This window comes from Puma concolor, chromosome A2 (assembly GCF_028749965.1).
Source record: "Puma concolor isolate L17-30 chromosome A2, mPumCon1.1.hap2, whole genome shotgun sequence".
Taxonomy (NCBI): Eukaryota; Metazoa; Chordata; class Mammalia; order Carnivora; family Felidae; genus Puma; species Puma concolor.
In genome coordinates this window covers 134,529,199-134,551,739 of record NC_141668.1, presented here as the reverse complement: position 1 = coordinate 134,551,739, position 22,541 = coordinate 134,529,199, and the positions used below count along the sequence as shown (strand labels likewise).

The 22,541-nt window shown below is 43.1% G+C and overlaps 3 protein-coding genes across 8 annotated transcripts in view; all 3 read left to right on the top strand.

Annotated features, from left to right (window-relative positions):
• The window catches only part of LOC147583540 (uncharacterized), a 384,087-nt gene extending 363,124 nt beyond the window's left edge, over positions 1 to 20,963 (top strand). The window contains exons 5-9 of one of the 2 annotated variants that reach the window (XM_086681022.1): positions 16,233 to 16,377; positions 17,477 to 17,553; positions 19,091 to 19,223; positions 20,194 to 20,296; positions 20,791 to 20,963. In XM_086681022.1, the coding sequence (XP_086537148.1) occupies positions 16,233 to 16,377; positions 17,477 to 17,553; positions 19,091 to 19,223; positions 20,194 to 20,296; positions 20,791 to 20,800 (468 nt within the window). In that variant the 3' untranslated portion in view covers positions 20,801 to 20,963. Of the gene's footprint in view, positions 1 to 16,232; positions 16,378 to 17,476; positions 17,554 to 19,090; positions 19,224 to 20,193; positions 20,425 to 20,790 lie in introns of those variants that run through there. The other variant, XM_086681013.1, reaches the window with a different exon arrangement.
• Positions 1,511 to 10,618, top strand: LOC147583542 (transport and Golgi organization protein 1 homolog). Of its 5 annotated transcripts, XM_086697614.1 has the most exons (7): positions 1,511 to 1,654; positions 4,340 to 4,471; positions 8,108 to 8,129; positions 9,073 to 9,161; positions 9,416 to 9,478; positions 10,218 to 10,284; positions 10,448 to 10,618. In XM_086697614.1, the coding sequence occupies exons 1-7, from the start codon at positions 1,589 to 1,591 to the stop codon at positions 10,588 to 10,590; spliced, it is 582 nt and encodes a 193-aa protein (XP_086553740.1). In that variant the 5' UTR covers positions 1,511 to 1,588; the 3' UTR covers positions 10,591 to 10,618. The 5 variants fall into 5 exon arrangements, with proteins under 5 accessions (XP_086553740.1, XP_086553742.1, XP_086553739.1 ...); XM_086697616.1 differs by lacking the exon at positions 9,416 to 9,478 and having other exon boundaries at positions 10,448 to 10,613; XM_086697613.1 differs by having other exon boundaries at positions 10,218 to 10,523.
• LOC147583541 (transport and Golgi organization protein 1 homolog) lies at positions 11,869 to 13,514 on the top strand. The gene is made up of 4 exons (XM_086681229.1): positions 11,869 to 12,442; positions 13,129 to 13,189; positions 13,296 to 13,331; positions 13,414 to 13,514. Exons 1-4 carry the CDS (start codon positions 12,375 to 12,377, stop codon positions 13,498 to 13,500), a joined length of 252 nt encoding a protein of 83 aa, XP_086537355.1. The 5' UTR covers positions 11,869 to 12,374; the 3' UTR covers positions 13,501 to 13,514.
• Positions 20,964 to 22,541: the final 1,578 nt, after the last annotated feature.

The window sequence follows — 22,541 nt, the reverse complement described above, 5'->3', positions numbered from 1 at the left end:
ATAAAAATATATATAATTAAAAATATATAAAATATATAAAATTAAATACATAAAAAATATATAAAATATATATATATAAATATATATATTATATATATATAAAAATATCTATATAATTATATAATTATATATATAAATCTATATATAAATATATATATTATATATATTTATATATATAAATATATATATTATATATATTTATATATATAAATATATATATAAATAAAATATATATATTTATATATATTTTATATAATTATAATTAGAAATAAAAATTTATTTTTACTTTTACTGCGTATGCTTTTGGTGCCAATCCCTAAATCTCATTGCCTAGAGCATAGTCAAAAGCTTTCCTCTTTGATTTTTCCTAGAAGTATGATGGTTTCAGGTGTTACATTTAAGTCTTTAAGCCATTTTAAGTAGATTTTTGTGTATCATGTAAGGGAAGGGTTCACTTTCATTCTTTTGCATGTAGATATACAGTTTTCCCAACAGAATCTAATGAAGAGATAGATTGTCTCATATTCACCCATTGCTGGGGGTCACCTTTGGGGAGTCCCCTTTGAATTTTTTTTTTCAACGTTTATTTTATTTTTGGGACAGAGAGAGACAGAGCATGAACGGGGGAGGGGCAGAGAGAGAGGGAGACACAGAATCGGAAACAGGCTCCAGGCTCCGAGCCATCAGCCCAGAGCCTGACGCGGGGCTCGAACTCACGGACCGCGAGATCGTGACCTGGCTGAAGTCGGACGCTTAACTGACTGCGCCACCCAGGCGCCCCTGGGGAGTCCCCTTTGTGGCAGCTCATTTCTGAGGTTCACAGACACCCATACTCACTAAGAAATAAACAGACACCACAAGCACAGAATCACACCCAGCCTCACCTGGGAACACAGGAATGGGGTTTATGGACAGATTCACACACAGACCCACACTGCAGACACGGCCAGTGACACCCCGAGGAGAACACACACACCCACACACACCACACACACCACACACGGTAAGACCCAAGGGGCAGCAAATTCACACACATAACTAATATATACACGTACAAAACCCAGACATACATAGACACTCCCATAGGGACACACATGCGCCCAGATATGTACATAATGGAAGGGGCATTTGAAAAGCCATGGTCACGCGGGGTGTCCTTTGTGAGCTATCAGGGTCGAAGGCAGCTGATTGGTGGAGAGAGAGCATAAACCGTCTGAATTGCTATGGCAATGCTCAAACAGGTGAAGACTTGGATGAAGAGAGATCTTCGTCTGCTCCACCTGCTACTGACAGTCTACTTAACTGGCTACTTGTGGCCTACTCATCTAGTGATTTACTGACCTGCTGAGCTACTAACTTGTCTGAACCCTCCTCCCTCCCTTCTTGTACTTGATCTGATCCGGGTACTCTCCCTGACCCCCTTCTTCTCCTGCCACACCCCCCTCCCCAATCCCATCCCCATTTAAACCCCGCCCCCCCACCTCACCCCCTTTCCCACCCCTTCCCTTCCCCTCCCACCCCCACCACCTCCTCACCCCCATCTGCACCTCCTCTCTGGTGCCCAGGCGCCCCCTGAAAGGACCAGAATATGACGGTTCGGAAGCTATTTTTCTGGATGCTCTTACTCGGGTATCCCGGTTACCCCAACACAAATGTGAGTACACATCCGACATCAGTGACTTCTTCCTTTTGTATTTATTTATCTTTTTCAGACTGTGGTTAAAAAAACAGCTTTTTCATGGAGTCCTTGATGAGAACTCAGTTCTTTTGGAAAACCCATTAAGTCAGGGCAAGGTTTCTCCACCAGCATGTAGGGGTTCTGGCCACACCTGTCCACATGAAGTTGTGGATCCTGTCTGGGCCACTTGCTCCAAAAAGAGTAGTGTTGACAGGATGGAAACCTGAGCTTCATAATGTCCAGAAAGAAGGACATGGGAAGATACTAAAAGCCACTGAGATCTTTGTCTTAAATAAGGGGCTCGTATGATGTTTGAGTTATACTTCCTTAAAATCATTTTAAAAAATGTCAGAAACTCTACTGAATAAGAGCCATTTAATAGTATTAATAGTATTTTATACTATTAGATGGCTCCTGGAAGGCCTGTCAAGATTCTTCTTCAAGCTTTGTAAGTTTAGAGTCCCTCTTATACGTAGTTAGTTTTCCTATCAGCACGTTGTTCACATTTGTGAAGTTTGGTAGCCCTCGGAACCGTGGTGTCCGAAGTGTTGGTGTTGGAAAGTGAAATGTCGTTGGTGCTCTGTGCTTCCTGGTTTGTTCGCTTTGGGGAACTTGTGCATCAGCCCTCTCCCTCTGGTCTTAGAGGCTGCCCCCAAGGACTCTGTGTCCAACCAGGTAGCTGACAAGCTCAGCGTACATGAAGTGGCCTCAGCCTGCTTGGACATTTATAATAAGAAAATCACTAGGAGTGATGTGATCAGGAAGTGAATGCATTCTTGTCCTTTCTTTAGCCAACTATGTGCAGAGTGTTGATTTACCCAAAGCAAAAAGGGTCTTGAATGTCCTTAGGATTGTCCAACTATAAAGAAATCCCTGGTTGCCAGTGTGAATGTTTCATTCTATCATTAAAAAGCAAAACCTGTACTCCCAAGAGCCTGAGACAGAGACACAGGGGACACCCATAGAGAAAAGTAGATTTCTTGATATTGGCATGCACCAGATTCTTAGAGAGGGATCTGCAAGGTCCCAAGTCATGTGAGAGGCAGAATCCTCTCACATGAATACCTCCAGGCACAACAGAATCTATTCTGTCTCTTTTGAGTCTACGAAGGAGGAAATTTCTTGGTTCTGTTTATTGCAATTTCCCCCTTCTACCTAGGCTGCATCTCATAGATCAGTTCAGCTCTCTCTCCCTCCCTCATTTCTGAATTCTTGCACAAACTAACTTGTCTTGCATTTCCTACCTCCACCTGGTCATGACCATTGTCTGTGGGAACCAAGTGTTACTGGCTCCCTTGGATCGAATCTAGTTAACGGTAACTAATCAAATCAGCATACAGATAGCTGGCAGAGGTATCAAGAGTGCCCAGGACTTAGGATGTTTACCATTCATGTCAAGATGGCCTCTGTCTTTTGATCCCCATGATCACTGTGCTGATGGCCCCTGGTCTCTTGCAGACACTGGCCACTCAAAGACAGTGTACATTTCCCACCGGGACGCAATTTAGTGACCTCAGTTCTGAGAGCTGAAGATACAAATGGTACACCTTTTGGAGGCTACTTTCTAGAGAGGTTTATTGGCACAAAAATTAAAGTTTGGTATGTGAGTTAGTATGAATTGCATTGTGAGTGTATTTTCTCCTAAAGGACTGGTAAGTCTAGTTTTAGTAAAATGATATGTGTTCTGTTGTTTTGGTGACCATACCCAGGACTTTTGTGTTATTTAGAAAGTAATTTCCATAGTTGTTATTGATTGGTTTAGGTGCAACACTATGAAATAGGAACTTGAATTTATTGTATTGGCTATTTGGAGATGTGTGTTCAAGTAACTTAAAACCTCATAGATTTCATCAAAATAGACAAGATCACCTGATTATGCAAATCTTTATTTAATTCAGAAGTCTGACAATTTGGGCTGTGATTCAGATTCAAAGTAAACCTTGAACGTAAAACCTTATGGGGAGCCTGGGTGGTTCAGTCAGTTAAGCATCTGACTCTTGATTTTGGCTCAGGTTTGTGAGTTTGAGCCCAGCATCAGGCTGTGTGCTAACAGCGTGGAGCCTGCTTTGGATTCTCTGTCTCCCTCTCTCTCGTTCCTCCCCCATTGTCTCTACTTTCAAAAATAAATCAACATTAGAAAAAAGAAAACCTCAGTGTTTTTAGAAACTAAACAATAATGTAGAATTTATTTTTGCTGGGATAATCCCATATTATTATAAGAGCAGCTGCACATCTCTCAGTTATATCCATATCTGTAAACATCTGTCTCTATAACAGCCTCATTTGAATCTCTAGTACATTTTTATTGTTACTTTCTCCCATCCTTCCGTAAATTTTGGTGTATGTTTGGAAATGTTCCAAAGGATTTTATCTAGGTACTTCGTGAATATGTACAACAGAAGTCATTTACTTCTTGTCTACTAAAAGGGTGAGGAACAATGAAGCCATCACCACAGTAAGATCGTAAACAAAATCATCACTCCTACAGGTTTGCCCCTGCTCCTTTGTAAGCCTTCTGTCCTCCCTCTCCTTCAGGAGGAGGCCTTTGAGAGGTGTGCTTATAACCTCCTGGAGGCTGGTTGAAGGTTTATAAAAATGATTCTTGGTGACAGATATTATAAATGTCTTTGCTATTCCTCATTATCTCAAATATTATTTCAGCTTGTCCATATTTTGGCTGACCATTTCCCTCTTGGCTCTCGTGTCTTCGGAACTCTGCGGAAGCTTGCCGTTATTACTGCCACCGTTGCAATTTGTGCATGTCTTATTTACCTCTGGAGAGTTGTCCTTGCTGTGAGTATACTCAAATACCTTACAGATAGGCTTTTAAGCATAAGTAAGCAGAAGTTTTTTGGTAAGCACAAATTTTTTACTAGACCATTTGTATGCACTCAGTACTTCAAATTTCCCTTTAAGCACGGCATTCATTGCATCCCACAAATTGTAGTAATTCCAACATTCATTATCATTTAGATGGACATATTTTTAAAATTCTGTGAAATGTCTCTTTGACCCTCTTCTTTTAGAATTTCTCTAGTCTATCTCTATTCTCTATCTTCTATGAGAATATCTCTCATATATTTTGTAGTTTTTCCGTTGTCTTTCTATTATTGATGTCTAGCTTACATATGTGTTCTGAGAACGTATTTTCTATGATTTTGTTGACTTCAAGTTAAGGTGTATTTTATGACCCTGAATATGGTCTGTGTCAGTGAATGTTCTAGATGAGCTTGAGAAGAATGTGTATTTTTCTATTGTAGAAAGTGTTCTACAGATGGTCATGGATCTAGGTGATTGGTGATGCAGTTCAGTCCAACTGTGTTCTTATATTTGAATATCTTTATGCTCAATCTGTCAATGACTGATAGAGGGTGTTGAATTCTTGCAGCTGTAATAATGTATATGTCTACTTCTTCTATCAGTTGTATCAGTTTTTGCCTCATGTATTTTGGCACTCTGTTGTTAATGCATGTACATTAAGGATTATGTTTTCTTGGAGAATTCAGCCTTTATTATTGACCTCAGTATCTCCAATAATTTCCCTTATTTGCACATGTTTTGAAGGACAATTTAATTGTTCACAGAATTCTAGGTGGATGGGTTCTTTTCTTTTAACAGTATAAACATTTCAGTCTTCTTGATTGCATGGTTTCTGAATTCTGAGTATTTTTTGTCCTGGTTCCTCTTGGGTAAGGTGTTATTTCTTCCATCTCCCTGCAACTCCAGCCCCCAACACTACCCCTTAGCTTCTTCCAAAATTCTTTGTTTTCAATTTTCTCTTGATTGAATAGTATATGTCTAGGGATAGTCTTGTGTTTCTTGTGTTTTTGTTTTGTTTTGTTTTGTTTTGTTTTGTTTTTGGTTTGGTTTGGTTTTTTTGGAGGGGGGTATTTATCCTGCTTGAAATTCTTTGAGTTTCCTGAATCTGTGGTTTATGACTATCATTAATTTTGGAAAATTCTCAGTCATTTGCACTTCAAATGTATAAGTAGGTATTCCCATTTTGTGTATGTTACACCTTTGTCATTGTCACACTGGTCTTGGATTTTCTGTGTTGTATTTTTAATTTCTTTGTGTGCGTTTCTGTTTTGGGTGTTTCTACTTGACATTTCCTTCTGCTTGTTGAGTCTTTCCTCAGGTGTGTTGTGTGTGTTAATAAATCCAACAAAGGCATTCCTTATTTCTGTTATGATGTTTTGGATTTCTAGAAGTCCTTTTGGATCCTAGAGTTATCGTTTCTGTGCTCACATTCACCACCTCTTCTTGCATACTGACTACTTCTTCCATTAGAGTCATTATCCTATTAATCAGAGCGGTTTTACATTCCCAGCCTGATTATCCCACCATCTCTGCCATAGGAAGTGTGATTTAATGCTTGCATTCTGTGTTCAAAATATGTGGTTTTTCCTTTCAGGGTACCTTGTTAAGTTTTTGGGGAAGCTTGGGGTCACGTCCATGTTTAAAAAAACTGAGGTGAAGGCTTTTAGTGTCAAGTTTTGTCTTTCCCTAGGTTTTAGGCTGAGTTTACTCCCCTATGAGATAGGAAGGAGGAAGAGCACTGTAGTTGAGTATTTCCCTTCATCTGTATTGCTTGTCTTCAGAAAAACCCCATTAGGCTTTGGAGAAATAGTTTCTCTGGAGGGCAGGCCTTCTAAGCAAGAACAGAAGAGCATGAGTTTATTTATAAGTGGCTGTGTTTCCTCTTTTCCTGCCAATTTAGAAATCTTTCCCTTCAAAAAGAAAACATGCATATTAAGTACTTGGAAGGCCATCTCTCTTTCCATTTCCCCTGCTTAGGAAAGGAAACATGTGACATTAAAGGACTATCCATGGTTTCCTGTTTGCCCTCCGTAGATACACTTTCCTATAACAACATTTTTATGACTCACTTTTTGATACCATGATGATATTCCAATATCCTGGCAAGATGTTGGGGCTCGCTTCAGCATCACATCATCATTCAAAACTTTCAAATAGGGATATACGTCCTACCGATCAAGAAAATGTGTCTTTACCTTTTGTTAAAGTAGAGTCTTGCCTAGAATTTATTGAGCTATAATTCATCAGGGGATGACTTGGGTCTGGGTGTTACTGGGCCACCCAGACCAGGTTCTCCAGTCTCAGTGTCTTAGTAATGAACACTGATCGAAAGGGAAACAAAGCAGGTGGCGTTTATTAGAGATAGGTTGTATACAGCGGAGCCACCGAGAAAGAGGAATATCGCTCCCCAAAAGGGTAGTGTGCCAGGCTTATAAAGGCACTTTTCCAAAGGGTGAGGGGCTGGGAGTGGGGAAGCATCCTTCAGTCCCACAGTCATTATCTTATGGTTGTTACTTTTCAGTGGACGCAAGACAATCACAGGATGTCTTTTTCCATGGTTGACGTGCTTTTAGTGCTCCTAGAAAATAGAAATCCTAGTGCAGTCAGGCTTTAAATGGTTATTTCTACTTTTGCCCAGACAACCATTACTCCCTAATACCTGTTCTCTCTTTGGTTCACTTTCCCAGAAGTCTCCAGTATGGAAACTGTTAACCCTTGCCTTAGACCAGTGCCTTTACAGGAATTCAGTTCCTCTTGCTTTTCTTAGACCTTCTCAACGGGAGCCCTTTTTGCTTTGTTTTTGAAATGTTAGCCATCCTTTCTTTTGGTGCCTGTGCTTTTGCCCTAGCCATGTTCCACTCTCTTTCTCATCTGATGATGTGTTTTTGGAAGACCCTCTGTTTTTAGTGATCTAGGAAAATCATAGCACCTGACATGTTGTAATTGTTTATTGATTCGGAAAGCAGCCAACCCTGTGTAACATTTCAGAAAGCTTTCTAGAGAATGAAAGAAGCGTGTCTTCATACAAAGGTTTTCCTTTTCTTTCCTTGCCGCTTCCTTCCTCCTTCCCATCCCTTCCCTTTCCTTCTCGCCCCCCTACCGTCCCCCTCCATCTCTCTCTCTCTCTCTCTCTCTCTCTCTCTCTGTCTCTTTCTTCCTCTCTCCCTTTCTCTCTCTCTCTCTCTTTCTTTTTGTCTTTTTTTGGCATTTCAAATGATCCTGGGTTCTGGACTTCAGTGTGGATGTTGGGTTTGACTACAAGAGAAAAAAAAATCAGACAAATATTTTATTTACGTATTTTTAAAACTGTCCGCATTATGCACTGACAGAATTGAATATTTTGATATTTATTTAATATAATGTAAATCTATCTTTTGGTCAAAATAAGCTCTGAATCGTTATGCTTTTATCAGAAATGGTTTATAAAGAATCATGAACTAAATATGAAATTCTACTTTTTTATTATATTAACATTATGAATTCATTATGCTGAACAAAATGATCATTGTGATTTCATTGGATGACCTTTCAGTATTTTATCAGGAAGAATAAGTTTTTACTATTACTATGTTTTGACCTCAAACTTAATTTTGTTTCTTCCTCTCTCAGACAGAGCCTCCAGTATATCCAGGTAAGATTTTAGGTTTGAGTAGTCTTTGTAATGTTTTTTCATTACTCGTGTTTGGTGTGGGTTTTCATTTTTTAACTAGGGATAAATATGGTGACTTCTGATGTCTATTTGATTTGTTAACTCTTGAAAATCGTTCTCTTCCCTGTTAGAGGCTAAGTGACAATGTGGAGGGATTGGCCTCTCTTAAGACAAGAGACCAGGGGAGGAAAACACCACAGGAGGAAGGAGAACAGAATGAGTGTAATTTTGCATAGAAATGATTAGGACAGAAGTGATGATATGAGCCTGAGCTGTGGAGTGAGTACTTTGCCATGACCTGGCTTTTGGTGAGATGTGAAGATGAGAAAACCCTCTTTGAGTCTGTCAAGAAGCCTAAGCTTAGAAAAGAAGCCAGGTATTGCCAGGCAGGGTGTGTGTCACAGGAGAGGGTTAAACCAAGGTTTTGAGTCTGAGGTGGAGGGAGCCATTCATGCCAGGGAAAAGTGAACTTGATGCAAATGGGGGGCAATCTATTCTGCACGGACCCCATGGACTCTGGTGATTCTGTGGTGCTGTCTGTTGAGAGGCAAGGTGGCTACCTGACACTTAACAAGCCCTCAAAGACTGGTTGGTGTTCATCACTGTAAATGCAGCGGTGGTGGTGATGAGAAGAGTGACCTCAGGGCAGGAGAGTTCTCACATTGGGCCAATGTGAGAGGAGTTTGCACTTTGTGTCTGTTAGAGGAGTCGGTGTTCTAGAGCTTACACGTATAGGAATGTCAGTGAAATGAGGTTTCTTGGGTTTAAAATGCTGCTGAAACTTGCTTTCTTCAGGCACAATGAGAAAGCTAAAAAGTTAGTTACACCCATGTGTCAGATCATGTGTCTGTGCTGCTAATACAGTGGGATTATTCGATGTCACTGGTTTGGTAACAACCTTAAAAATTGTTTTATCCCCTTTTAGTTAATTTACAGCAAAAAACTGCAAAGATCAACACGTTGGAGAAAGAAAACACAGAGCTGGCTGAAGCAATATCCACGTGGGAACAGAAGGTAGCATTGCCCTTTCAAATATTTCTTGTGACTTCATTTTGATTAGTTTTACCTCTTGTAGTTCATCCTACTGACCTATTTCATGTGTTCTATGAATACTTCCAATTCAAGACACGCTTCACAAATGTAATAAAAAACTACCTTTTTATTTGTGAAAGGAGTCACACATCAGACATAGGCTTATCTACCACGATGCTATTTTTGAATTCTGATTCCTTTTTCATATGTTTTGTATATACATCAATGAATTAAAGATACATCTTCAAGAAGCTAAGAGAGAAAGTAACATTCACTCTGCTGAAGCTCTGAAGTTGAAAGTAAGAATCCTTTCTTTGCCTGGATTGCGTTCTAAACACACAAGTAAAATTAAGGAATTGTTATGACTCATTCAACATGTTCTGTTGAAGGAGAACATCAGAAAAGTTGAGCACTTCAATAAAATTTTAAATGACACCCTTCAAAGTGCACATGTTACCTTGCAATCAGAAAGAGAGAGAGAGAGGAATGTTAAGAATCAGGAAGTGCTAAGAGTTGGCTGCTTTTACTGTCATTTGACTTTGGAGGCTTTTTGTTCATTGGGTGAGGTGAGCATAGCATATTCGCTTGCTGTTTACCATAGTAGAGAGTGGGCCTCTGGGAGACAAACCTCCATCTGCACAGCTGCCATGTCACTAGGACCACCATGAGGAGTTTGCTATTTCAAGGACTAGGAAGTATCTTTTATTTTCACAACTAGGTCATTACCACATCATTCAGACCTGCCCTCCAAGATATGGAGAAAATCCCCCAAGATAGTTGAGAGATGAAGGGCAATAGCAAATTGTATACTGCCTTCTTCTCTTAATGCTCAACAATGTTCAGTGTGCATAGAGGAATATTCTCCTAAGAAAGCCATTTGTGAGCCCTTTGACTGGAACTATTTTCCATGTTCTTTGCCTTGTCCTTGTTGTATTTATGCCCCAGGATCTTTCTTTGTTGCCATGCACAGTCCTGTTGCACTCACATTGTTGTGCGATCCTTATTTCTTGAATGTATTTTCTCATATCTGTCCTAAAGTCAGAAGATGCAAACGGTCAATTGGAGGAACTGAGAGCCTGGAGGTCCAATAAACGTGCACTGGAAGGTATGTTGTCTGTTGGGGAGAAATCCCCATATGGTGGCAATGACTTTGCATTGGGAAGGGAAAGAATGCCTTCTTGCCTTCACACTAGTTGCCCTTTTCCTGTCACCCCAAAACCAAGTCTCAGGTCATATGCACATGCACAAAATAACCATTTTTTTTACAGCAAGGATAAAGGCCGTGGAAGACCTTCGTAATGATGTGAGTTCTATTAAAGCAATCAGGGCAGAAACAGCCAAAAGGCTGAAGGAGAGCAGAGACGTCCTTGATAAATCCTATGAAGAAAGAAAAATGGCTACAGCAAAGTAAGACGTTCATGTGATAATGGTCCCGAGTACTGTTGTATGAATGAATGTGGTGGCCGGTATAGATAAATATATTTCTTCTAGAATTGGATCCAGAGTATTTCTGCCGAATACATTCAGGAGAATTGTGCCTGCCCTTCCTACCTTGCTTCCTATAACCTGCATTTTCCTTTCTGTCCTTAGTGCTTGTCACACATTCTTGTGTCATGTACTTGGGGTAGAAGAGGGAAGATCCTGGCATTAAGCACACTGATAACAGGCTCCCCTCTGGATCCATTTACATTGGCCTATAGGTTTCAATCCCATCCCATTGTCTTATCAGCCGGAACTAGGTGATCTTTGTTCAGCACCGGACTTGGGTCAAAAATATTTAGGGAAAACATTGACTTACCTTGCTGCAGAAACCATGGGAGTTTCTTTCTAGACTGTGGGTTGGGATGGCATCAGTACTGCATCTCTTCATCCAGTCTGCAAGTGAGACTCGTATGAAGTGTGTCTTCATGGGTTCATTAGAAATTTGGTGCACCAGGTGCATGTTTCTTCTTTGGTCCAGTATTTCCTTTTGTTCTCAGGAGGAGGGCCTTTAGAGCCCCTCATTCACATTGAAAAGGAAATGCTTCCTTGTCTTCCCTGGAGGCTCAGCTTCTGTTAGTCCTTTCCACACCCGGGGTGGAGCCTGCTCTGTCTCACTGGCATGTTGTTTTTGTTAATTTGTAAGCTCTTTGTGGGAGCAGGTAGAGCACCCTGACCACCTTTCTATCTTCACCCCCTTACAACAGAGCCTCTACATTACAGCCACCCCAGAAAACATTTGCTGAAGGACTACCTGAGAGGCCAGAAGGAAGTGCATGTACCTTTCTCTGTCTAGTGCTTTTGTGTCCACTACTAACAGTCTTTCAGTTTTGCATGTGATTCTTGAGTACATCCGGTGCCAAGTTGAAACCCTTTAAAGCAACACCATGGACAAAATAGTCTGAGGGCAACACAGCAAACCAGCCTTTCTAAGCATTTCCCTTTGCTGCCTTCACTGTCAATGAACTGAGTCTTGTTAAAGTAGACTGACTCCATGAAGGTGATAGTTTTCCATCTGAAATCTGTTTCCTGAAGATAAGAGCCTGACTGTGGGACAGTTCACACCATGTTATATTTCAGCATATATTGCCACTCTAAGATTGGCCTTTCCCTCCACCAGGATCTTTGAAAGAGTGGGCAGGGGTTGCACTCCTGAACCGTAGTGGTGTATGGGAGTGATTTGCAATGCTGGTGAAGCCTTATCCTGGAAGGCTGTCTTTCATACTCAGTGTCTGTGTCAGGGTACAACTTCTGGACTGAGATTCAGTGCACTGCCCCATGGAGGTGTAAGGCAATGATGATCCCCTGCCTCATCCTAATGGGTACAGTTGGTCAGGCACAGGTTTTCACACTGACCTGAAATAGGCCTTCTCCATCGCAAACAAAAGACCAACTCTGGGAAGGCACAAGGTGCAATGTTATTTGATGACTTGACGATGAAGGAGTAGAAGCAGAGGACTAGAAAGGCGGCTCTGATTGTAGGCGACTTGGCAGCAGACGGAGGTTGAATTTTCTTTAACATTAAATGGGGTCTTCATTTCTCTGACTGTGTTGTCAGTCTGTGCATCGTTGGGGGAGGGGATAGGGATATTTGAGTCTAGGCTTTAAGAGAGCTGAGAAGGAAAAAGGCAGAATTTCTGGACCTTGGCTACTGGACTATGTATATATCTTTCCCATCTTAGGAATCTGGAATTGACAAACTGTGAACTAGTGGCAATGAAGAATCAGATGGCAACTGCAGAGGAAAATCTGAAAATAGCTACAAGGGACATACACAAGTGCAAGTGAGTTCAGATACTAATTAGCAGCGGCTCATGAAACCCCTCTTCGTTTCTTAGTTCTAACCTTTGTACAATGGGTAGACTCCATGAATATAGTAATACAAACACAAATTCAGAGGACATATCCGTAGAGAATTAACAGATAGGAAAAGATAAGTATTAGAAAGAACAAAACAATTAAGCTACTAAACATTTCTGGGTCTCCGGCATTGACCTGCCCATGTAGAAACTTCATCCATGCCAACGTTCCTGAGGGGTGGTGTCAGTTGTCATAATCTATAGGAAAGCAGTGTGTCATAGGATGAAATCATATCCATCAACAAGGTAGTACCATCTGATGGTCCTGGCCTTTGCAACCCTAGGAAACCTGGTGAGTACACAAGTGAAAGGAGAATAGAACTTTATGTTGGCTTTATGATGAAAGTCACTTGTCACATGATGAATTAGGGCAAGATTGCAAATGGAAAAGAATTCTATGACCTCTGAACCCTACGGGCATGAAATAATGAGTAAGGAGAGGATGGAACAATAGCTTTGGTTCTGTACATTTAGAATTGTGTGAAAAGTGTTTCATGTGAAAGGATAAATTGTATTGGGGGAAGATATGAGGATGACGGGAACATGAGCAGATTATTTATAATCCTACCTAATATTAGGCCTTATTTGACGAAAACAATTGTATCTCACAGACAGCAAATTGAACAAACACGAGAACAGCTGCAGAAGGCAGAACGCACCTTCACACACCAGGTAACGTGAGTTCTGCCTGACATAGTGAACCCTTAGCACCTCATGTAGTTGAGTGTAGTGGCCTTTGGAATTCCTAAACACAGACTTTTCATTGTTGCTTTTTCAGGTCGCAGTTTATGAGCGTAATGTTCGGAACAACTGGGTAAGTGTTTTCCTTTTTCCTCCTCTCTCTCTTTGGTTCCCAGTCTGGCACGACTGAAGGTGGATATGTTTTTCTCCCCTAGATCAAGACTCGGATCTGGGAGAGGAAAATGGCGGAGCAGAGCCGGGAGGTCGCCTGCTTGAAACACAGGTGTGGGAGCGTGACATGAGTTTTTATGGGTGTTTTGAGGGATGACAGCGTTGCTGTTTAGTGTCTAGTCAGAGGACGTGGTGTTGCAACTCTGATAGAAGTCCATTCTTTTTCTGTATCCAAGACTGGATGTGATGGAAGGAAAGAGGCTGCTTGATGGATACAGGAGGTGGAGACCAATGCCTGGAAGTCCAGAGATGCAGAACCCTGCGAGGAGAGGTAAAAGGCATGTGGTGATGTGCAGCAGCCTAATTTCTGCGGCAAACCCTTTTCCTGTGGGTGATCATTGTGTGTCCTGGACAGAAGAGCAAACACTAAGGACAGCAGGTGGTCTGAAGGGGTGACAGAAGGGTGTTCTCCTCTGGTACTACAAGCAGTGAGGCACTTGTCCCTGTGACTGGTTGAGCTCATGCCCCTCCTCTGGCTGTGACCCTCCCACCTCCTCTAGCATCTCCCTGTGTGAAGAGCTTGGAAAGGATGACAGGACAGGGGCCTCATCCTTCTTCCCACCCGGACTCAATGTGAAGACTTTAGTTTATTTGAGGAGAAGGTCATTTATTGACTATTTTTAATGTTCCTTTCTTTTTATTGTTGTGAACTGTAGACCTACATTCCTGAATCCAACTCCAAATAGCTTCGTCCTCTGATGTTATCAGTGCAACTCTGCGGCTTCACTGCTAAACGCCCATAGTTTTCCTTTACTCCTTAATATAATATCAGTCAAGTTCAGTTCCATTCAGAAATAGTTACATAATACTGGCTCCCATGTGGAAGGCAGCTTATAGATAAGCTGAAAGACTGAACAATTTGCCTGGAGTCAGAGGAAACACACCCATGCTCTTCTGTGGAGGGTTTTTTGATGTTATCCACCAACTGACGCTCTCATTTTAATTTTTATCTGAAATGAGATGCTGAGTTTACCCCTCATGTGTATTGAGAAATGGCTGTTTTGGTGATGATTTCCTGATTTCTCTTTGAGCTGCCCTGTTGAAAGTTATTTGACTAATTATGAAGAACATGAGCCAGGACCCTATGGTTTCTTCATTAAGATATGATGGGATGGATCTCCCCCTTATCACTAGGGTCAACTGAGGCTTGTGGGTTACTCTCTGCCTCTCCTCCTGGTCCTGAGTGTGGGCAAGAGTTTAACACGTCACAAAATGTGGTCTTTGTGTGAAATCTTCACAGTCTACTAAAATCAGAGTAAACCTCTATCCATTTCAGAGCCTTTAGCCGAAGGTGATGTCACTCCCATGAGTCACAACTACAAGCAGTCTACCAACAATGCCGAGACGGACAAGGTAAATGCTGGGGCCATTTTCAGCTGTAAGTCTGTCAGGAAACCCTCATTTGCGGAACAGCATGCTCTGCGGCCTTATCCCTGTTTTCTGTGTTGTGTGATATGTCTGCCTGTTTATATTCTCCAAATGCACAGCCTTAACCCAAGAGTCTACAGGCTGCTTTCTTTTCAGCCTGTCATCTTTTTTCTGGTCAGCTTAGTAGTCAAAGGAACTTAGAAGTTGACCACCCTATGGCTTTTCCCTTGTGTTCAAAATAACAACAACAGGAAGATACACTGCAGTCTATAGCAAAGTCTCTAAGCTTGTTGACTCCTAACACACTACCTCTCTGTGGGATCAGTGTTGTTGTTACTTTCCTCTTTCTGGTCACACTATTCATGTGTGAAGACTGACTGTTCATTGTAAACATGAAAAGACTTCCCCCAATCTTTATATTGTGTGCCTTGTACAATTTATGATGGTTTTAGACAAAGTCATTGTCATAACTCACCACCTTCACGTCTTCATGGGTAAATGAACTGTTTGGAATCCTTTCCAGCAGTATCTTAGGTAAAAGTATTCTGAACACAGGGTCCTTCAGTTTTATTCATATGAGCAGGTTCTCTTGTGTCTCCAGTCAGTGTGAGAGCTGATACCATTGCTCATGACACATCCCTGGAAATGTATACCAAAGTCAAAACACATTTGCATTAATTCTGTTTCATGAATGTCTGCCTCTTTTTTCCCATAGGATGTATTACTCTGTGTCTTGTAGTGTACATAAAACCAGAATTCCTTATGAATTCAGGTAAACACTTGGGGGCCTAGTACTCATTGATGTGTAATATGTTCCTCACAGCAAACATTTCCTCAGGTCCCCTACAAGACTCCAGGCATCCCCAACTCCCGAGTGGTTTCTTGGCCTTTGACAGCACTTGCAGAAAGTAGGAAGACCTCTTTCTCAGCGAGGGAAGCAGAGGGGGCCAAGTGTGGGGCCGGCAGGCAGAACTTGTCCCCAAGAGTAGCTGTGATTTCATGTGCAGAGAATGAGCTGTGTATTTGCAGTCCATTTTTCTGTGTTCGGAATAAGCCAAAAACAGAGCTTTTGCCGTCACTGTAGTGGAGGGATGCAAAGTGATCCTGGACATGGATGTCCGCCTGTCTGGAATATGCTGCTTCATTAGTTTGGAATTACTTATTTCATCCTGTAAGATGGGATCATTTTGTTCTAAATTCTCAGACCTGGGCAGGGACATGTGGTGACAGTAGTTTAACCGCCTGCGTTTAGTTGCCTAAGCTGTAGGTGGTACCCAGTGGCAGGACAGAGTTTTCAGGTACTGATGCTACTCTCTTGGATCCTGGTGGCAGAGAAGGGGGCAGGTGCTGACCCGTACTTCTATGGGTTTCAGCTGCTTTGGGGATTGGTTCTCTTGTGTGGCATCTGCACATAGCTGTCACTTCTGTTCTGCAGGGCAGTGTGGATCCGTGGCGACCTCCTCCATCAACTGGAAGATTCTGCACACCCTACCCTAGAGGCCACCGTATGATCTCCTGGGCACATCCACCTCCTGTACCAGGTTCGGGACCATCCCAAACCCCTCCACCTGCACCACTTGGTAAGATGATCTGGGCAGTATGAGTTGGCTTACAAAGAACCTTCATCTAATTTTTGTTGTTGTTGAGTCTTTTTTAAAGAAATTTGTTAATGTTTATTTATTTTTGAGACAGACAGAGACAGGGCATGAATGGGGGAGGGTCAGAGAGAGGGAGACACAGAATCTGAAGCAGGTTCCAGGCTCTGAGCTGTCAACACAGAGCCCGACGTGGGGCTGGAACTCACGCACTGTGAGATCATGACCTGAACCGGAGTCGGATGCTTAACCGACTGAGCCACCCAGGTGCCCCGTTGTTGAGTCTTGTACAAGGTGCAGAGGTGGTACCACAGACCATTGCAACGCAAGGAACATGCCTGCCATCATCACCACATTCCTTGAGTTTCTCATGATTGACTTATCATCCTTGTGTCATTTCCCCCACCTTGTGTTGGTACAGGTGTCTCTTGTGGAGATGGAATGGGGCTGTATGCAGAAAAGCAGGCATAGCGCTTCAGCAGATGTGTGCCATACACAGTCCACGTGCAGGGCGGTGGGAGGCATGAGGCTCAGCCTAATGTATATCCATCCAGTTGAGCCCCCAGTCATCCACAGTTGTTTGAGGAGTTCTGAAAACACCTGAACCAGGGCTTTTATGGGGCTTCATCAGAGTTTAAAGAATGGCTCTCCCTTTACCTTGGGATCACCTGAAGCATGTGGGATACCCTGTGCATGTGATTTGGGATCTGACTGGGCCAGAGAGTTTAGGTTGCTTGAGGAATGAGGAGAGTGGTTTTTGTTTTTTGGGTTTTTTTGTTTTTGTTTTTGTGTTTTTGTTTTGTTTTAATTTTTTTTTAACGTTGATTTATTTTTGAGACAGAGAGATACAGAGTATGAACGGGGGAGGAGCAGAGAGAGAGGGAGACACAGAATCGGAAGCAGGCTCCAGGCTCTGGGCCATCAGCCCAGAGCCTGACACGGGGTTCGAACTCACGGACCGTGAGATCGTGACCTGAGCTGAAGTCGGACACTCAACCGACTGAGCCACCAAGGCGCCCCATGTTTTGTTTTTTTAATCTCTGCACAATCTACTCAAATCAGAATAAACCTCCATCCCTTCTAGGGCCTTTTGCGGATCCACATGTTGCTCCTGTGAGTAACAACAACACTGACTCTACCAAAGGGACCACGAAGGACAAGGTAAATGCTGTGGACATTTTCAGTTGTAACTCTTTGGCAAAACCCTCCTTTTTCTGTTCAGCGCTCTCTCCTGGCTTTGTGTCTGTTTTGTGTGTTGTATGATATGTCTGCTTGTTGTTCTCATTTTCCAAATGCACAGCCTTAACCCAAGTGTCTATGGGGTTCTCTCCTTTCTGCCTGTCAACTCCTTGTGGAAGGTTTAGAACCAATCGTGCCTAGGGCTGAGCACCCAAGGGCTTTTCTGGTATATACCTGGAAATAACCCAGGGAGGGAGAGACCACACTCCACCTGGAAGTCTTTTGGCATGACTTATTTTTTCTGGACCTCCTCAGTGTGGAATCATTGCTCTTGCTGTTTCTTCCTGTTCTGTTTCTTTCTAGGGGATTAATGTGTTCAGAAAATCGGCAGTTATCCTTATGTTTTGAAAATGCAAACTGCCTTCACTCCAACTTATATTTTTGTATGTGTCATTTAGAGTGGTCTTAGACAAAGTATACGTAATACCCATCAACATTCAGCCTTTTTTTTTTTTTTTTTTTTGTAACCGTGCTCTCTGGAATCCCTTCAGGTGTGCCCTGGGTATACATATTCAACTACGAGAGGTGACATATTTGTCCTAGAAAACACGCATTGCTACATGCGTGGTGAAGAGAGACAATCCGTAATTACCTGCATTGTAATTCTCCACTGTGTCCTTTGTGTTCACATGAGCACGTTCTCTTGTGTCCTGTGTCACTGTTACAGGTGAAACATGGAGATGTACAGCAGAAACGAAAGTGTATTTGTGTTAATTCTGTTATTTAGAATTTCAGCTCATCTTTTAGAGAACAAAAGTACCCTGCGAGTTGTACTGTATTTACCTGAGAAGTACCGCTGAATGCAAATAAATTAGCTAAGCCTACCTAACATGTATAGGTAACATGTTCTCTAAGAACATGCTTTTCGAGGTTCTCTGCATGACCTCAGGATCCCCATCCCCGAACATGTCTCTGTGCCCATGGATAGCACTTGCAGAGAGGAGAAGACCTCATTGTCGGGAGAGAAGCAGATCGGGCACAGGCGGGGGCTTAGAGGCAGAGCTTTGAGCCACGAGGGCTATGATTCCATGTGTGGAGCCTGGGATTGTCATTCCTTCTCAATCTGTAGTTCTTCACATACAAATAAGCAGCCTCTGTGGTGGAGGCGGAGGCGGGGTGGAAGGCGATTCTGGACTTAAATGCCTTCCTATCAGGAATATGCTATTTTATTAATTTGGTACTCCTTCCCTAAATCCTCTCGGACACGAGCTTGCTGTTCTACATTTGCACACATGTGGGAACACTGGTTTGTCCCCATAGCATCTGTTCCCCACCCCCAAAGCTATAAGTGGAACCCAAAGTATGGGTAGAGATTTTGGCGCTGATGCTGCCCTCTTGGAACCTGGTGGTGGGGAAGCTGGCAGGAGATGAGCACTGCTTCTTTGGGTTGTTGCCACTTTTTGCTGGTGTTGGTGCTTTGCTCTGTCCTACGAACATAGCTTTCTTTTCTGTTCTGCAGGCCATTATGAATGCAAGAGGGCCTGGTCCTTCCCCAGGATCGCCTTGCAGGCTGTCCCCCACGGACCACCCTTCACCACCAGTCACGGGCCATGGGCCACCTCCTCCACCAGCTCCTCCACGTACTAAATTTGGTAAGATGACCTGAACTGGATGAGTGACCGATAAAGCGTATTCGTCTTCTTGGTGAAAGACTTGGTGGGAATGATGTAGGGATGCTTGTGAGGGCTTGGCAATTCAACTGCAAACCTGCCTGGGGACAGTGTCACATATCTCAAGTTTCTCAGGACATAGTGTACAATGGGCTGTGTCATTTCCCTGTAATGAGGTCAGCTGTAGGTTTCTCTCATCTACAAGAAAGAGGAGTTTTACACAAAGGCAGATGTATCAGGAGTACTGGTGCCTGTCTGAAAGACACAATGCTTTGAGCTCCGTGAAGGATGAGATGCACCCCTAAGTGTAGGTGCCTCAGGTGTCCCGTCTGAAAGGGGGCACATGCATTATATGACACAGACCTTGTGGTCACCATAGTGGAAGTACCATTAAAGGATCCATTGCAAAACTGGGGGAAACTTGAATCACGCAGGAATAGAAGGGAAGTTGAGCACGGTAAGCAGAGTTTGAGGAGGTGCAGAGGGGAGGGCGTTGGGGTCAGTAGGATGGACTTGGAGGCCATTTCTGGCAGGGCCCACACACTGGGAAGGGAGCATGAGGACAGTGTGAAGTCTGCAAAGGACTGCTGCACGGGTTCAACCACAATGTAGAATGCAGTCATCATCTCTGAAATGTCAACGTCACCACAGTGCACCTAGTTCATAATCTAAATAAATTTTGTTGTTTCCCTTGGTCTTCTGAAGGGTCTGGACATGTATGAAGAATGTTCTGGAAGATTTAGGAAATTAAACTTAGGAAACGCTTGTCTGCCTAAGTTAGTGTGTCTCAGTGAGACTAAATGTGAAGGCAGGTTGTAGATCAGCTGTGCCGCTTCCTTGGCCTTCAACCTGAGTCAGACTCTTGGTGGGGAACTCAGGGGTGAGGAGGAGCCGCCCCTGCTGAACTCTGGTCACCACACCCCTGCGTCTGCTGTCACCACCCTGCCTGCAGGTTTGCGTCTCCGAAAGTTCCCTCGCAATCTCCTGAGGTTTTGCCTGTGTTCCTGCTGTGTCAGCTCTAACACCAGCTCTCGGCGGTCATCTCAGAGCCTCAGGTTTGTAATCTGAGAAACAGGGACAATGTTGGTTTCTGAGGTCAGTACGATGAAGAGGTGAGAAGCACTTAAGGAATTTGTAAAATGTATGGGAGGAGTGGACACTCACCCTTCTCAGGGTGGAAATGAATGTATCTCCACACAGAAGGTCCTCAACAGTTGTTCATTCAATTTCATGAAACTAAAAGTGTAATGCCCGAGGCTGAGAGGTTGGCAATCCGTGTTTCAAAAAATACGGCAAAGACCCCTGTGTTTTTTCTTTTAAAATTCAGGTCCTACTTTACGAAAAAGAAAACGATAACTGTGATAGTGTGTACATTCAGGGATCTATATCTAAGATTTGAAGACAGTCCTAATCCCTTAGAGGTAGACACACAGATGCAGCCACACAATTAAGTGTTCATCCAAGGCCACAGATATATTGTTGAAGAGAAAATACATAGAGGAGAACACAAGATCCCATTGCAATAACCCAAAATCTCTTTGCCTTACAGGAGAATGTGAAATTTGAAGAGGACCCTGAACTGTGACCACTGGCTGTGGTGATGTGATATATTTAGAAAAGTTGTCTGATATGCGTATTTGACTGAATTCTTTCCCTGACCATTCCTGTCCCCTCTATTTTGTTTTTCCTCGTTTCCCCTAATAAACCCATCACAGTTCTGTATCTCTGTCATTATCTGCTTCCAGGAGGACCTATGGTCATTCTGTGTTGATGTACACAGTGTGACCCCTGTATACACGGTCACGAACAGGTAGAATCTACAGTAATACGGGGCAGAAGATAAGTGACTGTTTGAATTGTATTGACTGCACATGTCCCGCTGGTTCCTTCTGGGGTGGTGGTCACAAGCTTCCTCCAGATCTGGTGACAGTTGTGGTCACTCGTGAATAGATCCTCGCAAGCACGTGGCACTTCCTACTCACCGTGGTGTGTGGTGATCAGCAGGGCAGCTATCAGCCCCCAGGACATGGCTGATTCGTGATTGCAAGACATGGATGAGGGGTCAGCAGTGTCTCGGGTAGAACAGTGAGGAAACCCTGCATGAATCCACACGTTGTGGATTTCCCCACGTACCAGCTACCTCATGGTAGCACCAATCCAGGTGGGAGCTGAGGTAGACTCAAGGTAGCAGTTGTGGGTGTGAGTCTTATAATGGCCCATATTCCTCTCAGTGTTTTCTGTTTTTATCTTCTATTTTGATGCAATGTTTATTTTTGAGTGAGAGAGAGACAGAGCACAATTGAGAGAGGGGCAGAGAGAGAGGGAGACACAGAATCCAAAGCAGGCTCCAGGCTCTGAGCTGTCAGCACAGAGCCCGACGTGGGGCTCAAACTCACAAATCCTGAGATCATGACCTGAGCCAAAGTTGGACACTTGAGTGATTGAGCCACCAAGTCGCCCCACCCCCCACCGTTTCCTTTTTGAGGACCGGGCAGGGCAGATGTCAATGACATGATACCCATTCCTTCCGCACCACCAAGGAGGAGTTGGGTGTAAGCATCTGACTCTTTCCGGGTCCTCAAAGCCCATGCATTCTGCCCCAGAGCGCCTGACTCCTGCTGGGCCCGCCTTCCTCCCAGGTTATGGAGGCAACCAGGCTTCCATCCACGTTGGGGTCATGGCTGGGCCACCAAGGGCTCAAAATCTGGCTGTCCACATGCTTCCCTGCGGTGGCTGGGAACAGCCGTGCTCCAGTAAAGGTCAGCATGAGCAGCTTCTCTAAACAGGATTCTCATCCACTGTGATCAGGGCCTGAGCTAAAACATGACAGGGGAGAGGGGGACACAGGAGATGTGGTGCCGTTTCCTGGACAGGGCTGCGCAGAGCAGAAGGCCAAGGCCTGCTAATCTCTGGATTCTGGATGGTAGGTGAGCAGTTTAAAACACCACAGCCTTCTCTTACATCAAAAGAGAAACCTATATCTTCACCCAGCCTTCCTCTGATATGAAGAGATGGCAATTAGGATTTGAAGCCACAATTATATACCTATGAGTCTGATGGAAATGATTTCATCCATCTTCGTCCATAAAGCACTTTTCATTGAAATTACCCATATAGAGGCAGGAAATTTATACCAGATGTGTAGCTCCCTCTAGATGCGCATTCTGACCTTGTCCCATTTGTGTCCTCAAAGACATTATTGACAACTTGAAAAATAAGCTCTCAACATCAAGATGGTGACAATAGAGAATGTGGTATAAATGGAATTTCACATGTTCTCAATTAGAAATAATTTTTAAT

Coding starts and splice junctions, on each gene's coding strand:
- LOC147583542 (XM_086697613.1), top strand. CDS start 1,589: ATGACGGTTCGGAAGCTATTTTTCTGGATGCTCTTACTCGGGTATCCC. Junction 1,655..4,339: donor CCGGTTACCCCAACACAAAT/GTGAGTACACAT, acceptor ATATTATTTCAG/CTTGTCCATATTTTGGCTGA. Junction 9,162..9,415: donor TATCCACGTGGGAACAGAAG/GTAGCATTGCCC, acceptor AATGAATTAAAG/ATACATCTTCAAGAAGCTAA.
- LOC147583541 (XM_086681229.1), top strand. CDS start 12,375: ATGAAGAATCAGATGGCAACTGCAGAGGAAAATCTGAAAATAGCTACA. Junction 13,190..13,295: donor AACGCACCTTCACACACCAG/GTAACGTGAGTT, acceptor TTGCTTTTTCAG/GTCGCAGTTTATGAGCGTAA. Junction 13,332..13,413: donor GTAATGTTCGGAACAACTGG/GTAAGTGTTTTC, acceptor TTTCTCCCCTAG/ATCAAGACTCGGATCTGGGA.